Below are 16,502 nucleotides of genomic sequence, written 5' to 3' on the forward strand. Positions count from 1 at the left end.
TATTGGTTTCGCTTATAAGTTGATCCAAAATTTCGTTTATATTTGCTCTCATCTTGGACTGTCCTGTAAATTCAGTGTCGACCTAGTTTTCAATCTCATCATGATGCCGTTTTCTGGTTCTCTTCCTTCTTTTATCAGCCTCGTAGACTTCGGTCGACATCAACTTAGCTTCTGTCTCGTATTTTGTAAAGTTTGATCGAACTTCTTGAACAAAGTTTGTTAATGATGTGTAAAGGTCCACCACTGTTCCGAGATCGATGTTAACAGTTTGAAGAAGCTTGTTTGTTTTGTTAAACCGTTCCATAACTACACTCCAAACGACGGTTAGGACTCCAATCTCCAGTTGATCGAACTTGCTTGCCAAACCAGACGCTTCGTTTCTGGCACTTGGTGGTTGACATCTGTCAGCTGCAATTTCATTCAACGCTGCTTGAAATGCTTTATATCCTTCTTTCAAAGCGACGCAGGCATCAGCACGGGCCGACCAACGAGTTTGTGATAAACTTTTGGGAACACGTAAATCCTTTTTCAGATATTTTTTCAAGATAGCCCAACGGTGTGTAGAAGCAGCGAAAAAGTTATAAATACTTTGAAGAAAACCAAAAAAATCCAATGAAGCTGAACATGCTTCTGCTGCACTTGATCCGATAAGATTCAAGGAATGTCCTGCGCAAGGAACATATTCTGCGAGAGGATTTCTTTTCTTGATTTTTGCTTGTAAGCCATTATACTGACCAGACATATTACTTGCGTTATCATAGGATTGCCCACGGCAGTCTTCAATTTTTATATCGTGTTTTTCCAGTTGTTCCAATAAAAATTTTTCCATTTCAGTCGCTGTATGTCCACTTATTGGAAAGAAACCAAAAAAGCGTTCAACTGGTGTCCCGTCTTCTAAAACGTATCGAATGACAAACGTGAGTTGATCGACATGAGATATGTCTGGGGTTGAGTCCAAAATGGTAGAATAGTATTTGGCTTGTTTCAATTCAGCCACCATAAATTCAAGAACTGATTTGGCTAAAAGTTCGACAAACTCTTCACAAAGGTTTGCTGATAAGTATGATGTTTTGCCTTTCCCTTTGTTTCCGTGTGTTTGTAGATGTTTGGCGAGAAATGCATCGTATTCGGATAACAGCTCCAACGCACCCAAATAGTTACCATTTTGAGGCAATCCTAATGTTTGATTAGAACCCCTAAACGCTAGTCCCCTGGACGACAAAAATTTTATTACGGATACAATTCGTTTTAAAAGCGAACGCCAGTACTCTCGCTCATTTAAAAATTCTTTGACCAACTCAGCATCGATTCTTGATTTGGTTCCGCTACGATTTACAAGAGATGTCACTGCAAAACGACGATCAGTCGATTGTTCATGCTCTTTCATGCACTGATGTTGATTCTTCCAGCTGTTGAACCCGGTTTTTTGACCCAAGTTACTTTTTGTATTCCCAAAAAAGAAACAAGGAAAACAGTATAAACTTTGATTCTTCTGTGAAAATACTAGCCAGTCTCTTAATTGCTTTTCACCGTTAACCAGTCTTCGATAAAAAACTTCTTTTGAAACAAACCTTTCCCTTTTTTCGGTGTCATCCACGTTACCAAACTTGCTACTGGTACTAGAACTAGAACGGCAAATTAAGTTCGAATTGCTCTTTGGAGGATTCAAAATCAAGTGTTCAATTAAATTTTCGTTTTCTCTATCCCAGTTTGCCGGGTCTTCAGAAAATAAAGTCAAAGTTGAAGTTTCGTCAGTGATTTGTAGATCTACTGAGCTACACACTGGCTTTACTGAAAAATCGGCATGGGCCGCATGGCCAGTCTCCAATTCCTGAGTATCTGGACTTTGTTCAAAAGATGAAGGTGAATTTGGCAGACTTACATCGTTGTTGGTGGATAAAATTTCTCCAACAGTGCAATCCAAGGGAACACAAGCAATTTCATTTTCACTTGAATTTTGCGAGCTTGCACTAATCGGACGAAAAAACACTGAAAGTTTCGGAACTTCCGTCAAAAATTGTTCAACTTTTTTCTTCTTTATGGCTGACTCCTTCCTTCTCTTGGCTCCTGAAGCCCTTTTATTTTTAGATTCTGTATTCATACTGTAGCGCCAATGTACTTTGTCGCTTAGCACCGGATGCTAGGAGATGCAAATGTGCGATGTCAATGGACTTTGCCACTCTGGCCGGATGTCAGAGGACTCAAAAGCCCGTCTATGACCGGCCAGAGGGGCAGTCCAATGTAGTTATTCAGACTAGTTGTTAGTGCTGTCAGTGCTGTTACTGTGTAATGCTGTGTGTGTGTGTCGTGTAAGCTGTCTATGACTGAATACATCCCTGAAACCCAGTGAATCTGTTACATGGTGGAGATGCTACTGCGTTGTTCACTGATCAGGTACACGTTTTAACTCAGGTAGGCGTTCGCTGTGAGGGGTCTCTGGAAATCGAACTCGGCAATTTATTGCCGGGCACGAGACCACAGCAACGGTCTGGGAGAGCGTGTATTTGGAAGTGGGATCGCAGCGGATCCTCGTGTGAATGTCACACGGGAGAGGTGTGATAATAGACGCTGGGGAAAGGAGCCGTAGACGAGCAGCTGAAGAGGCCGCCAAGGAGATTCAGACCTATTACTCGGGTTTGAGGGCGGCAACACCTCTAGCACGATCTTCAACAGGATTGCAGGCAGCAAGCGCTGCTTCAGCTCGGTCAAAGGGCCGTTCGAGAGGCCCTCCTGGAGAAGTGAGTGACCTCACTTTGGGACAGAAAGGTACGTGGTTGTCCAGGGAAGTTTCCCTACCGCGGGAGGTTCCAGATCCGTCACAATTCCAGTCTGATTCCGAGCCACGGGGCGAGGAATTCGAGGACGCACAGAGCTGCCAGGATTCTGGGAATCCGGAAGCAGGGGGTGCTGTGACGGAAGGGACATACGAGTCCGTAGCTGCACGTAAGCAGCACGAGGGGGCTCGTGAGGTAGGGAACGAAGGAAGGGTTAACGCACGTACCGGGGCGGGTAACGAGAAGCGGCAGGAAGTGCGGGTCGTCGATCGTGATCAGGGATCACGCACGCGTCAGGCGGAGTTCGACGACCGCGAGTCGCTTATCCCGCAGGTGTCAGTCTCCAGTGTCCAGGAAAGGATCGACGAGCAGCGGAGGAAGTCGTACGACCCAAATTCGCTCGGAACGCAGGGGTCGGTGACTGGAAACCGAGAGGTGTGGCAGGGGTTGGCGTGGGCGGAAGGCGCTGCCGACAGGAAACGCATAGTTAGCGTGGAAGCCGATACCTCCGGGGTCATCAACAGATCGTCGGGTAGCGACAGCGGACAGCCGTTGGAAGCGAGGAACGACGAGCAGCGAGGGGTGGGCTTGGAAAGAAGAAGCCTGCGCGAAGGCCTACGGCCTAGAGCGTTTAGTACTCCACAGGAAGCGGCAACGGTGAGACAGGGACGCGGCGGATTCAGCGTAGGAGGATCGCCAAGCCGACAGTCTCTGGAAGATCCTGAACTCGAGTGGGACCCGTTTTTGGAAGAGGAGGAAGACATGGCGGAACGCCCAATGTTCCACTACAAGGAGCCGGAAAAGTTCCGGGGCACGCCAAAGGAAAACGCAATGGAGTGGATAGACCGGTTCGAAAGGATTGGTCGCCATAATCGTTGGTCGAATAACGATCTTGCAAGGGCTATTGATGTTTCGCTCGAGGGTGCTGCCTACAAATGGATTGTAGGCCTTGAGGCGAGAAACGCACGCCCAGAGCACTGGGAGGACCGGGAGGTCCAAGTAGCCGGAACTGAGGACGAGCCAGCACACTACAGAGAGGTGCGTGGGCTCAAGACGCTTTTCCTGAAGCAGTTCGTGGCGGTAAACCTGAAGCGGCAGACGGAAAGGAAGCTGCGCATGCGGGTCCAAGGGAAGGAGGAAGACATCACGGAATACTACCATGATGTTATGGATATGTGTCGCATGGTTCAGCCAGACATGGCCGAAGAGGTGCGCATAGACCACCTTTTCAGGGGATTAAGCCCGGCTCTCTACGAGAGGCTTTACGTGTTGGGCATTAAATCGTGTGAAGAATTCCTGGAGGAGGCGAGACTTCACGCAGATGCCGTAAAAACAGCCTATGAGAGGGGGTACGAGGATGCGCGTAGAGAGCGCGAGAAGCCGGCAGTCGGGGCGGTAGGCCTTGACAAGGTGCAAGACCTACAGCGCCAGATTCAAGAACTGAGGGACGAGCTAGCCCGGGCAGGAGATCCTTCGAGGAGGAAAGAGAAGGAAGGGGGAAAAAGCGAATGGAACAGGAAGCAGAAAAAGAAAAATCTGTTTCGCTGTTATAATTGCGATGAAGAAGGACACATTGCAAGAAGCTGCCAAAAAGAAAAGAAGGAGAGGGCGATGAAACCCAAGAAGCCCGAGGGGGAGGAGCCTAAGGCGGCCTGCGCGGTGATTGGCGGAGACCAGACTATGGGAATGACAAATGGTGATCGTCAGCCGACCGAAGAAATTTGGATTGGTGGACGACCAGTCGATGCCTTGGTGGACACGGGAGCAATAATTTCAGTTATTTCACCATCATTGGCGAGTAAATTGAAGCTGAAAATAGTCCCGTGGGAAGGACCGATGGTCGTGACGGCTGATGGACAACCGATGAACCCGAGAGGAAAGGTTTCCTTAACGGTCACGAATAAAAACGCGTCCGTGGAGGGTGAAGCCTTGGTCCTAAAGACGTTTGGACCAGAATTTATCATGGGAAGAAATCTACTGAAGCTGTTTCGAGAGCTAAAAATTTGTTTTAGCGACCCGCCAATAGTGGAACTCGGTGCCATCCACATGGAAGCGAGCAGCGGGAATGAAACAGTGAGGAAAGTGACAGCGATGGTGCGGGTGACGGTGCCGAAAAGAAGTGCGGTGCCAGTGAAAGTGTCAATCCCTGAGACGGGAGGAAATGACACGATTATGTTACTCAGACCGTCAAAGAAACTGCTGCAGAATAGTGGACTGTCGGCGGGTCATGCGCTGATCGACTGCTCGAAGACGAATGCAGTGGTTCACGTGATGAATGTCGATCATACGGATCACGTCATCGTGGAGGGAACATCCATCGGTCACCTAGTGCCCATTGACCAGACCAGTAATCTCTCTCTGGAAGTTGGTGAAGGAAGGGATGCAGCTGGAGAAGTGAGGGGACGGCCGGGAAAATCACGGGAGCCAGTGGCATTCGATCATTGTGTGGCGTCGACCTTAGCGGCGCAAGATCGAAACGACCTAATTGAGCTGCTGATAGAGTTCCAAGATGTGTTTGCCGACAGCGGTGATTGTTTGGGCCAGTGCACTGTGCTTGAACATGCAATCCCAACGGGAGGAGCGGCACCGATTAAACAACTGCCAAGGAGACGTGCATGGAGGGAGCGGGAATTGATTAAGGATGAGGTCGACAAGATGCTTAAGCAGGGGGTTATAGAGCCTGCTCAAAGTCCGTGGTCATCGCCCATCGTTCTGGTGAAGAAAAAGGACGGGAAGTGGCGATTCTGCATTGATTACAGGCGGCTGAATGAAGTGACAACGAAAGATGTGTACCCACTCCCGCGCATTGACGATGCACTGTCCAAATTGGAGGGAGCGGCTCTGTTTAGTGTTGTAGACCTTCAGAGCGGGTACTGGCAGGTGCCAGTCGCGGAAGCTGATAAGCCGAAGACAGCTTTCGTTACACCGGATGGCCTGTACCAGTTCCGAGTAATGCCGTTTGGGCTTTGCTCAGCTCCGAGCACATTCCAACGACTAATGGATATGGTGTTGGCAGGATTGAAGTGGACTGATTGCCTGGTCTACATGGATGACGTGGTCATCTTTGGAAAGGATGCTAAAGAGCATTTGGAGAGACTAGGAAAAGTCTTATCATGCTTCCGAAAGGCCAATTTAAAGCTGAAGATGGAAAAATGTGGCTTCGGGAACGAGCGTGTGCGGATGCTGGGTCACGTGGTAAGCAAGGCCGGAATCGAGCCTGATCCGGAGCACTGTAAGGCTATAGAAATGTTTCCGGGGCCAAACCTTAATGCCAATGAAAAGGCAAAGAGGAAGTGGGTGAAGAGCTTTGTAGGCCTTTGCTCATTTTACCGCAAGTTTGTTCCGAACTTCGCCCAGGTGGCGTACCCGCTTACGGTAATGGAAGGTAAAGGGGTTTTTCGTTGGGGAGAGCCGGAACGGAACGGGTTTTCCGAGCTGAAGGCTGCGCTGGTGAAAGCAGCACAGCTTGCTCATCCGGATTATTCAAAGAACTTCGAAGTGCATCCTGATGCCTGTGATTACGGCATAGGGGCGGCGCTGATGCAAGAAAGAAACGGGCACCCCATGCCAATTTGTTTCGTCAGCAGAGTGTTGAACAAATCGGAGAGAAATTACACAATAACGGAAAAAGAGTGCCTTGCCATTGTATGGGCTGTAAAGAAGTTTCGGCCATACATTTGGGGTACAAAAATTGTGATAAAAACCGATCATCATGCCTTATGTTGGCTGATGACCAAGCAGGAGCTAAGTGGCCGGCTTGAGAGATGGAGTCTGTCGTTGCAAGAGTACGACATTTCCATCCACTACAAGAAAGGAAGCTTGCACGATGACGCAGATGCCCTATCGCGTTACCCAATACAAGAAAGGGGTGAGGAGGAGCAGGCGGTGGCCATCCCAGTCGCTACTATAGGGTTGGATACACGGTCTTGGGCGGATGGTCAAGACAGGGTGAAGCAGTGGCGATGGATCAAGCAAATGAAATGAAGGGGAAATACGTCGCGACCGAAGGAGCGGTTTTTCATCCCGAAGGTACTTTGGCCCTGGGGGACTCGGAATGGGTAGTCATCTATGATGTGCCCACTAAGCGAGCGGAACAAGTAATTAAACTTGTCATCGTTTGGATAGACGATATGGTGCGGGCGTTTGACAGAGCACTCACGGGGAATTTCCCTATGGAAGTCACTCCGTTTTTGGAGGGTCCAGCACGTGACTTAGCGGAAATCAAGGCAAGAGCGGAGCGCCGGAGGCAGGAATTTCGGGAGTTGGAACGAGCTCTGAAAGGTGATGGAACCAGGCAGAAGCGCGGGCTGTTCGACGGAGGGGGCCAGCTGCTTAACTGGCTCTTCGGGACCGCTACGACAAAGGACCTGGAATCAGTGCACTCGAGGCTCGAGTCATTTGACAAGAAGGGTCTTGAGGTGGTGCACCTTCTCCAGGAACAGGCCACCCTGTTAAACGTGACCATGGGGCACTTGGCGGAGCATGAGTCCGAAATCGGTGCTCTCATGGCGGCGGCGGGTCAGATGCGGAGAGAGCAGGCGCAGCTGAGAAAAGTCTTCAATGACAGCTGGACCCACCTTGCCAGAGAATTACTTTTCCTGCAGAAGGTAACGAGGTCTGTGGAAAAGGCAAATAGGGCACTGGATTGGACGGCTGACGTTTTGCACGGCTGGCAAACCGGCTTAGCGGATGCAGCTATAGGGAGACTGTCACCACTCCTTTGTCCTCCAAATGTACTGGCTAAGGCCCTGAATTCGGTTCGACAGGCCTTGCCCCAAGGCTGGGGACTGACACCAGCATTGCAAGGAGGAAATGGCTGGAGAGCGTACCAGGAGGCCAGGGTGGAGGCGGCGCTGGTGAACGGAAACGTTCGTTTGTTCATTCATCTGCCGGTATTTGAGTATAATTATGCCTTGCAGATTTACAGTGTGTTTCCTATGCCGGTAGCCACCAGCAAAGGGGAGTCGGTATCCCACTCGTACGCGGGATTGGCTCCATACCTGGGGGTATCGCCAGATCGGCAGCTGTTCGTTGAGTTCAACGTGGACGAAGTCCGGAAATGCGCTCCATACATGGGCAGTGTGTGCCCATTCTTGAAGCCGATTGACCGAAAAGGAAGGATGAAGAGCTGCGCGGCGGCTGTCTTTCTGCAGGAGCAGGAAGGAATCCAGAGGAACTGTCGCCTAGACAGTAAGAAGTGGACCGGCATAGACTTGTTCTACATTGGAGGAAGGAAGTGGGGTTACGCTGGTAAAGACAACGTAACCATAGTGCTCCAGTGCCCTGGGAAAAGGATCGGCGGAATCGGTCTACCGCAAGTGCTGCCAGCAGCGGGGGTCATAAAAATCCCACGGTTGTGTTCGGCAACCTCGGACGAATGGGTTCTGCAAGCGAGCTTCCGACAGATGATGCCAGTGAATGTGACGAGCGTCATCGACGAGGAAGCTGCAGGGATGCTGAGTGGTCTTTTGGCACCGGTGGTCGAGCAATCGCAACCAGTGGCAAAGAGCCCCATCATGGAGGAAGCACCAGCCGCCCTAAGAACGCCTACGCGTATAGACCTAGCGGGGACGAGTTCACACCTGAAAGCGGTCGAACGCCTACAACGGCAATGGGAAGAAGAGGAGAATGCCAAGCGTTATCCGTTTGAATGGTTGATCGGATGCTTGTTCCCGTTGCCAATTGTGGTGTACCTGTGGATCGAGTATCGGAGGCTGAGTAATCACGTGGACACCCTACTGTTAACTCGTCTTGTGGAGGTGCGGGAGCCCGGAGAAGAGGATCAAGGCCAGCCCGGGCCAAATGCAGTCGCGTGAATATTGTCGTTTAACCCAGATAAGTTTTACCAAATGTTAAAGTAGAAAACATAGGGGACTCTATTTGTTATGCCTTGTGGGGTTTGTTATCCAGTTTAGGGAACCCATGTCAGTAGGTAGGAGGGGGGATGTAGCGCCAATGTACTTTGTCGCTTAGCACCGGATGCTAGGAGATGCAAATGTGCGATGTCAATGGACTTTGCCACTCTGGCCGGATGTCAGAGGACTCAAAAGCCCGTCTATGACCGGCCAGAGGGGCAGTCCAATGTAGTTATTCAGACTAGTTGTTAGTGCTGTCAGTGCTGTTACTGTGTAATGCTGTGTGTGTGTGTCGTGTAAGCTGTCTATGACTGAATACATCCCTGAAACCCAGTGAATCTGTTACAATACTAAAAGCACAGTCAGACACTCAATAAACAGAATTTAGCTGAGTAACCTGACTTGAATTGACTCTGCTTCTTTCAACGAACTAGTCATCACTAATCCCTGTGAGTCTTCCCATTAGCGTTGATCTTGTTTCAATAATTTCGAAATTTGCCCTCTAAGGCTCTAGCTCTCAAGATAACTTTTAGCACCCCCTAGGCACCCTGATGTTGAAGTAGCTATTGCAGTACTGCTCGCACTTTCACCCTTTTTGAATTTATAAAATCTGTATTACATATTTCTATAACTTGCCGAGCATATTAAATTATCAATAAAGAAAAGAATACATTTTTTAATTCACATTTTTTTTTGTCTTAGTTAAAAAAAATTTTTTTTTGCTGCCGTGGCCCCCCCTGAACCTGTGGACCCCGGGCGGCCGCCCGGGTGGCCCGTGGGTAAAGGTGGGCCTGGCTGGAGAAGTCAAAACCACCTGGCGCACTCCAGTGTTCCTAACCGGAGCCGTAGTCATCGGGCTGCCCCTCGGCCGCGGTGGCGACGGCGGAACTCGTGTCACGGGTTCAATTCCGGTAGGCACTTGCTGGCGGATTGCAGCCGACGACAGTACGTAACCACCAACATCCGGAAACCGAAGGGACTGGAAGTGTCTTAATGTGGCAGCTGACGGCGGTGGCGCCTGCATTGCGTTGATGGCCCACCGTGTACGACGGAACACACGACCATCCACTAGTCTGATTCGATACGAGTTGGGCTCCTTACAGACTGCTTCCACCACTCCGGGCAGCCATCGAGACCTCATGCGGGCACGCACAATCGGTCCGACCAGAAGGACCGATGAGCGTACGTCATAGCGGCACGTGGCGTGAAAAGCAGCTTTGCCCCGGCGTGCACGCAGCTGAATTTGGACAAAAGAAGCAGTAACACACCGCGGCACCAATTTTTCTGATAAAAATGGCAACGACCCACGCAGATTCCGACCCTGTAATAGGACGGACGGCGCAGGAAGCTGATCCCACACCGGCGTCGATCGAACTGCTGCCAACACCTCCCACAGGATGCATCCATCCTGAAACATCTTCAACATAACGGCCTTCACTGTTTTAATATGTCGTTCCGCGAGTCCCTTTGACTGCAAAAATTCTGGACTGGACGTGACGGACTACACGTTTTTCACAAAAGTTGAAGTCAACTCGACACTGGCAAACTGTGTCCCATTATCCGACGTCAACTCTTCTGGGGCACCAAAATCGGCAAAAAAGCCATCAAAAGCTTAAATCATAGCCGCCGACGACAAGGATCGCAGGGTTGCCACACATGGCCACTTGCTATAGTCGTCCACAAGCAACATATAATGAATTCCAGCGAACTGGAATATGTCCACCAACACTAACTGGAACGAATGATCCGGAATTCGAGCCGGATATAAGGGCAACGCAGGGTTTTTATGCCGGTTCTCTTGACAAGTTCCGCAGCTGGCCACCATGTTTCTAATCTGGTCATCATAACCCCGCCAATACACCGACGACTTCGCCCATCTGACGCACTTAACTTCCCCGAAATTACCGTAGTGAATTCCGTCCATGGCTTCCCGTCTTAATGACTCTGGGACGACCAGCCGTTCCCCATAGAGAATTAATCCCTCTGCCTCAACGAGGGAATGGCGCACGTTCCAATATGGCCGGGCCGGCCACGGGCAATGAATCTTCTTTTCAGGCCAACCAGATGAGAGCATCTCCTTCACCAACACTAATGCTGGATCCTCGCCCGCGCATATTGGTATCGCGTGTCATGCGGCGGCATGATATGATGAAGTACCGCGTGCACTTGCTCCTGGCAATGTTGAGTCACATCATCATCAAATATGACCGGCAAATGCGGGCCGCTGGATACGGGGGAAACAGTCCGCTATCGGTTTGTCAACCAGTCCGATCAGTGGTTTATGGTCCGTCTCTACCGTCACCTGCTGGCCATAGACGTATTGCTTTTACCGCATAAGGCCAAACTGGACGGCGAGCAACTCCTTTTCAATCTGACAATATCTCTTCTGTGTGGGCGTAAGGGATGTTGAAGAGTAGGCCACCAGCTAGCCCTCCTGAAGCAGTACCGCTCCTAACTCGGTGGGCGATGCATCTACCGACAGCACGATCGGAAGTTGCAGATCAAAACGCAGTAACGCAGGCAACGACGACAGGGCCTCCTTCAACTTGGTCATCGCAATCCTCTGCGGTTCGTCCCACACCCACGCCGACGACTCTTTTAATAAATCACGGAGCGGGCGATTGATTCCAGCTAGGTTTTTACAAAACTTGTCGAGATACGTCACCATTCCAAGCAGGCGAACGAGATCCGGTTTTCCAGTAGGCTCCGGCATGTTCACTTTAGCCTCCACTTTTGCGGGATCCACTTTTACAACACCATCACCAATAACATGCCCCAGCCAAGGCAGTTTCTTCATAAAAAACTTTCACTTTTTAAGTTGTAGTTTCAGATTTTGTAAGCGACATCTATCAAGAACCCTACGCAGGTTGACTTCAAGCTTTTCAACAGTTTCACCAACTACCAGGAAGTCGTCAAAATAAATAATGACCCCTTCCAAGTCTCCAAATGGTTCAGACATCGTTTGTAGATATACCTCCATAGCTGATTTTAACCCGAACGGCAGTTTCAAAAAACGATAACGCCCACGTGGCGTGGCCATAGTACATAAAAACGACGACTCTTCTGACAGGGGAATTTGGTAGAAACCTGACGCAGCGTCCAAACTGCAGAAGTACTTGGCCTTTCCAATCCTGGTGAACAGCTGTTCAACCAAAGGCACAGCAAAATGTTGACGCTGCACCGCCTTGTTCAGTACTGACGGATCGAGACAGATCCGAATATCGCCATCGGGATTGCTGGCCACCACCATACGGCTAACCCAATTAGTGGGCTCGGTCACCGGAGTAATAACTCCATCTTCCACCATCTGTTTTAGCTTGCGATATACCGGATCTTCTAACGAGAACGGAATTCGCCCGGCTGCCGACACCACCGGATCAACCGCGTTACGGCCCGTACTCAACTTGATGGTATGTTCCACTGGCAACTTTCCGAGTCCAGTAAACACATCCATGTATTCCTTCACGATCGCTGGCACCGACGGTGAATTATCTTCCGCGTTCATCGAATGAACTCTCCGAATGATATTTAGGCGCTGTCAAGACGGGAGACCCAGTATGGATGGCTGTCCGGGCTCATCGACCCCCAGGCTAAAATCCGAGGCAATTAATTGCATGTTTTTAGGCAATTTATTGTGTGTTTTAAAACATGTTTATATTGGCACACTTTTTGACGAAATAAATTATGGATCGAATCATACTAAAATCTGAAATTTTGTTTTGCGATAAAAGGAATAATGAATTTTTAGTATACTATATTACCATAATAAATTGCGTAATTAATCGAAATTAAGCACATTATTTTTTGAAGATGAAAAGTTGTGTATTCATGTTCCATTCTAAGTATAATAAATAGAAATATAGCACACGATTCATTTCTGATAATAAATTGTGCAATTCTGTTCCATAATAAGTATAATTATTAGAATTCATTACTTATTACGTCAAAATAAAGCACACGATAATTTTACGATAATAAATTGCGCACTTCTGTTCCAATTTAAGTATAATTCATTACTTATTACACAATTTAGTTCACCGTGGTTTTGAATACTTCCCTACTTTCTGGATATCACGCAATTAATATCTATAGTTGTTCGCATTTAATTCATACTTATACGATTAATTGTATAATAAATGGGGAATGAAGTTTGAGTGAAATCACTTGTATTTTAAGGGGCACATACATAACTCGAATTAAGTTTTAATGTCACCTATTTTTTTCTATTCTTCTGTTTGATGTTATTCAGAGTTGTGGTGATGGCTTTTCTAATAACGGAAATCTTTTCGTCCTTTTCATTTTTGGGAAGTTTGATGTAGTTAAAGTAGATAAGAGTTTGGTCTGAAAATAATGAAACATATATTAAGGTTTGAATTATTATAAAAGTTAACTAGCCAGCTTACCAATTATTTGTGTTAGTTCCTTTTCATCCATTGATGGTTTACCAGTGAGGTTGCAAGATATTCTTCCGGATAAATAAGACGTAAAAGAGCAGCGACAAAGCGTTGGTCGGATTTTTTATTTTTGGAGGGGATACTATCAATAACCTTTTCGGTTATTGGAAATTGAGCCTCGATAAACAATGGGTTTTCCAAGTCGATTTTAGATTCCAACTTAGCCTAATAAAAGTTTTTTAATAATTTGAAAAAAAGCCGAATAAGTAAGAAGAAACAACAGTACGCCATCCACCATAATTAAACAAAAAAAAATGTAAATTGAAAAAAAAAAATGGAAAATGGAAAGTGTGAAAGCTAACTGTTCCCTAAACTTTCTTAAACTATCGAACCAATGAGAAGCCTTTTAGATTTACTGTAGTAAATCTCTAAGGGATATAAATATATTCAAATTACACGCGAAGTAAAAAAAAGAAGAGTATTATACCGCCTCACTGCAGTTGCGAGGGGGCTCATCGATTTTGCTGACAGTGGCAATAACGTCAGATGACGACTCGGATGACGACGACAGCTGCTTATTCGCTTTTTGTTTTGCGATGAGTTGGTCAATCCATGTTCTGACGTTGTTGAACTCTGAAAATAACAAATTTGTTATAATGAGGAAACATTAATGAGTAACAGGATAAATGCACGTTGTTCTATAGAACAACGCGCATTGCGAAGGTATACCTTCGCAGAACTTCAGCTTGCATTTAAGGTTGTCGTTTTCCTCTTGTAGATATCGCACCTTGTCTTTCAGGGACTGTATGTCGTCAGAGGACTTTTGATTCATTTCGGCTTTCAAGGCCTCCAACCTCAACCTCCAACCTCCAACCTCAAACGCTGATGTCGATAAAGCAGCATTTCTATACGAAAGAGCGACGTGAAAAGGTTATATTCTTGGCTAATGTGCCACATGACACAAGTTTCAGAATCGGAAAAAACGGGACACGTGAAGATCGACGGAAAAGAAAGTAAAAAAAAGATGTAGAAAGCTTTCGCGCCGTAAAATAGTAAGGTTTTCACGCGTGCGGAATTATTTGTTCTAGACTTACGAAATGGATTTCTTTTCAGGGCCATCAGAGCTTTCTTCGTCACTCGTCGCAGGCGAAAATGCAGAAGACGATGACAATTTTCGAGTTTTTGGAGACGAAATGAATTTGTTTACTTCGCTGCCAGCCCTGCCCTAAATCAAAATTAGTCGATGACTTTATAATCACGATAACGTAAATGATTGCTATACACTTACTGCTGAACGGACACCATCAGTTTCTAATTGCGTTGTGGCTGTCGATTCTCCCGAAAATTCACTAGTTCTCTTTCTTTTGACTGGCTCTTGGAATGTGTGGTCGCTAGGCTTCTCATCAAAATTGTCGAAAAGAGCCTGAAAATGGAAATACATTCACGAAATAAAATGGTATCATTTCAAAACTTCCAACAAGAAAAACTGAGAAAAACAAACGTTACCTTCTGCTCCGTAATTTTTTTCAAGGTGTCTTCGCTTTTTTGGATGTCATGCTTCTTTTTCACGCCTGTTTTTCTCACCACAGATTGCTTTGCTGTTTTTGGTTTACTTGTGTCTCTGGTTTCTTCACTCGAATACTTTTTTTCCTTTAATCTCTTAGACTGGCGTTCCCCACTACCTAGGGCTATCTGAATCTGGCCATTAATTTTCTCGTCAGGTTTGTCAGTTTTCTCCCAGATTTTTTCTCTGATCTTCCCAAAACTTGCAACTGGCAGAATTTCATCGGCGAGCTGATCACGATAGTGTTTTAGTTGAATCAAGTCATCTGTAGAAGCAAGATTGGGTTATTTTTTGTTCCGATAACTCTGTAACATGAGTATTCAAGTATATACTTACTACCAAAAAGAAGAATTTTGGCACATTGCTTTAGTTTCACTATTTCTTCTTCTTCAGCATTTTTGGCTGGCCGATGCGGCCAGAAAACAAAATGAGACACATCATACGGGAAATTTCTGTCTGATGTTTCATCACCATCACACTCCACGTCAATCAGACTACTTGTCCCTGTTTCCACAGACCCATCATTAAAATCAAAAAGGGCATATTTCGGCAATTTGTTAGCGCGAGGCATGATAACACACTCAAAAGTCGAGAAAATTGAGAACCTAACACAGAGAATTCTAGAACTAGCACGTGGTTTTCAATTTCAGTATACTTTTATAGGGTATTTTATTGCTGTCTGCTACTGAGATATTAATAATCAGTAACCCGTTCGAACAACATTTGCCGATATTTACACAATAAGATTTATATAATCAATTAGTAAATTACATCAAGGCTTCATAAATTTCAAGTTAAGTGTGGATTCACACAAATATATATTTAATTATATGTATGTCCTATTTTCCTCATACAAACTTTTTCATTTTTCAATTACGCATAACATAATTCGGTTTCAGCAACTTTTGTGTGGAGGCCACCAATTTTTCTGCTGCGTAAAACCGTTGCTTAAACCGAATTTCGTTATAGGTACCGCTAAAAAACGCTGTAGTGTGAACGTACCTTAACGCGCGAAGCGAAGAAAAACTATTAAAGGGGAAGGAAGGGCTTTCTACATCTTTCTTTCTTTTCCTTAATCTACTATTCGACAGAACTCACTAGTTATTAGCAGCCTTCGGTTAGGTTTTTCTTTCCCTTTCCAATAACTGTGATGGCCTTTTCGTCAGAAAAAGTAAGTTGATTGAACTTCAAAATTAAATTGCGCTAAGTAATCTAAAAGTAAATTGTTTTAGTTTTTCCCAGTCCCTCTTATTTTACAAATCATGTGCGAGGGTCAATCAAGTATCTTAATAAATTCGTTGCTTGAAGGGCCCTCGTACAATGATTTGACGCTGTTGAAGGAGAATTTAACCTCTTGGTTACTAATCAACAATAAGACAGGGTACGTACAACTATTTACGCGTTTTTGTATATATTTTCTTAATTGAAAGTAATGAAAAATAATTTTTTCATTTATCCAGGTATTACATACCTTCTAAGTCAGAATACCTAAAAATGGGTTCGTCCATATGCCATTACTTTCCGTTGACGACGATTGATTCCCGGTCTTGGGCTAAATTATTTATGACATACGCCAGTCCAAAGATCCAAAAATTTCATATGAACGAGCTGTCAATAGAATGGTTTTCCGATTTATTTTAATTCTTAATGATTTAGTGGGCGTATATCTTGTATGATGGGTTGGGGGGGGTTGGTTATGACCATTGTTTTATTTTTTGCATTTTCAAAAGTCTGGCGAGGATTATTTTTTGCACCCTGTCCCCCTGGAGTGTACCAGTATAAGTTTTTTTATAACGCAACAAGGCGTGCTTATTTTTTGTGACGCATCTTTTCGTTAAGTTTTTCACTGTGTCTTTCACGTGCAATTTCCTACTTGCCTGGATAAATCAAACTTCAAGTATTGTGATGAAGCATC

The 16,502-nt window shown here is 46.2% G+C and overlaps 2 protein-coding genes and 1 pseudogene across 2 annotated transcripts; 1 reads left to right on the plus strand and 2 right to left on the minus strand.

The window, feature by feature from the left end:
- Positions 1-82: 82 nt before the first annotated feature.
- LOC123473938 (zinc finger MYM-type protein 1-like) lies at positions 83-2,101 on the minus strand. The gene is made up of 3 exons (XM_045175580.1): positions 1,572-2,101; positions 1,269-1,409; positions 83-1,211 (listed from the first exon to the last, which is right to left on the minus strand). Exons 1-3 carry the CDS (start codon positions 2,099-2,101, stop codon positions 83-85), a joined length of 1,800 nt encoding a protein of 599 aa, XP_045031515.1.
- A 10,682-nt stretch (positions 2,102-12,783) lies between these two features.
- On the minus strand, positions 12,784-15,231 carry LOC123473703. Its single transcript, XM_045174940.1, has 8 exons — positions 14,924-15,231; positions 14,530-14,852; positions 14,312-14,446; positions 14,118-14,248; positions 13,753-13,928; positions 13,511-13,656; positions 13,033-13,248; positions 12,784-12,970 (listed from the first exon to the last, which is right to left on the minus strand). The coding sequence occupies exons 1-7, from the start codon at positions 15,156-15,158 to the stop codon at positions 13,045-13,047; spliced, it is 1,350 nt and encodes a 449-aa protein (XP_045030875.1). The 5' UTR covers positions 15,159-15,231; the 3' UTR covers positions 12,784-12,970; positions 13,033-13,044.
- A 444-nt stretch (positions 15,232-15,675) lies between these two features.
- Positions 15,676-16,190, plus strand: LOC123473926 (annotated as a pseudogene).
- The last annotated feature ends 312 nt before the right edge of the window (positions 16,191-16,502 follow it).

Source organism: Daphnia magna, linkage group LG6 (genome assembly GCF_020631705.1).
Source record: "Daphnia magna isolate NIES linkage group LG6, ASM2063170v1.1, whole genome shotgun sequence".
Classification (NCBI taxonomy): Eukaryota; Metazoa; Arthropoda; class Branchiopoda; order Diplostraca; family Daphniidae; genus Daphnia; species Daphnia magna.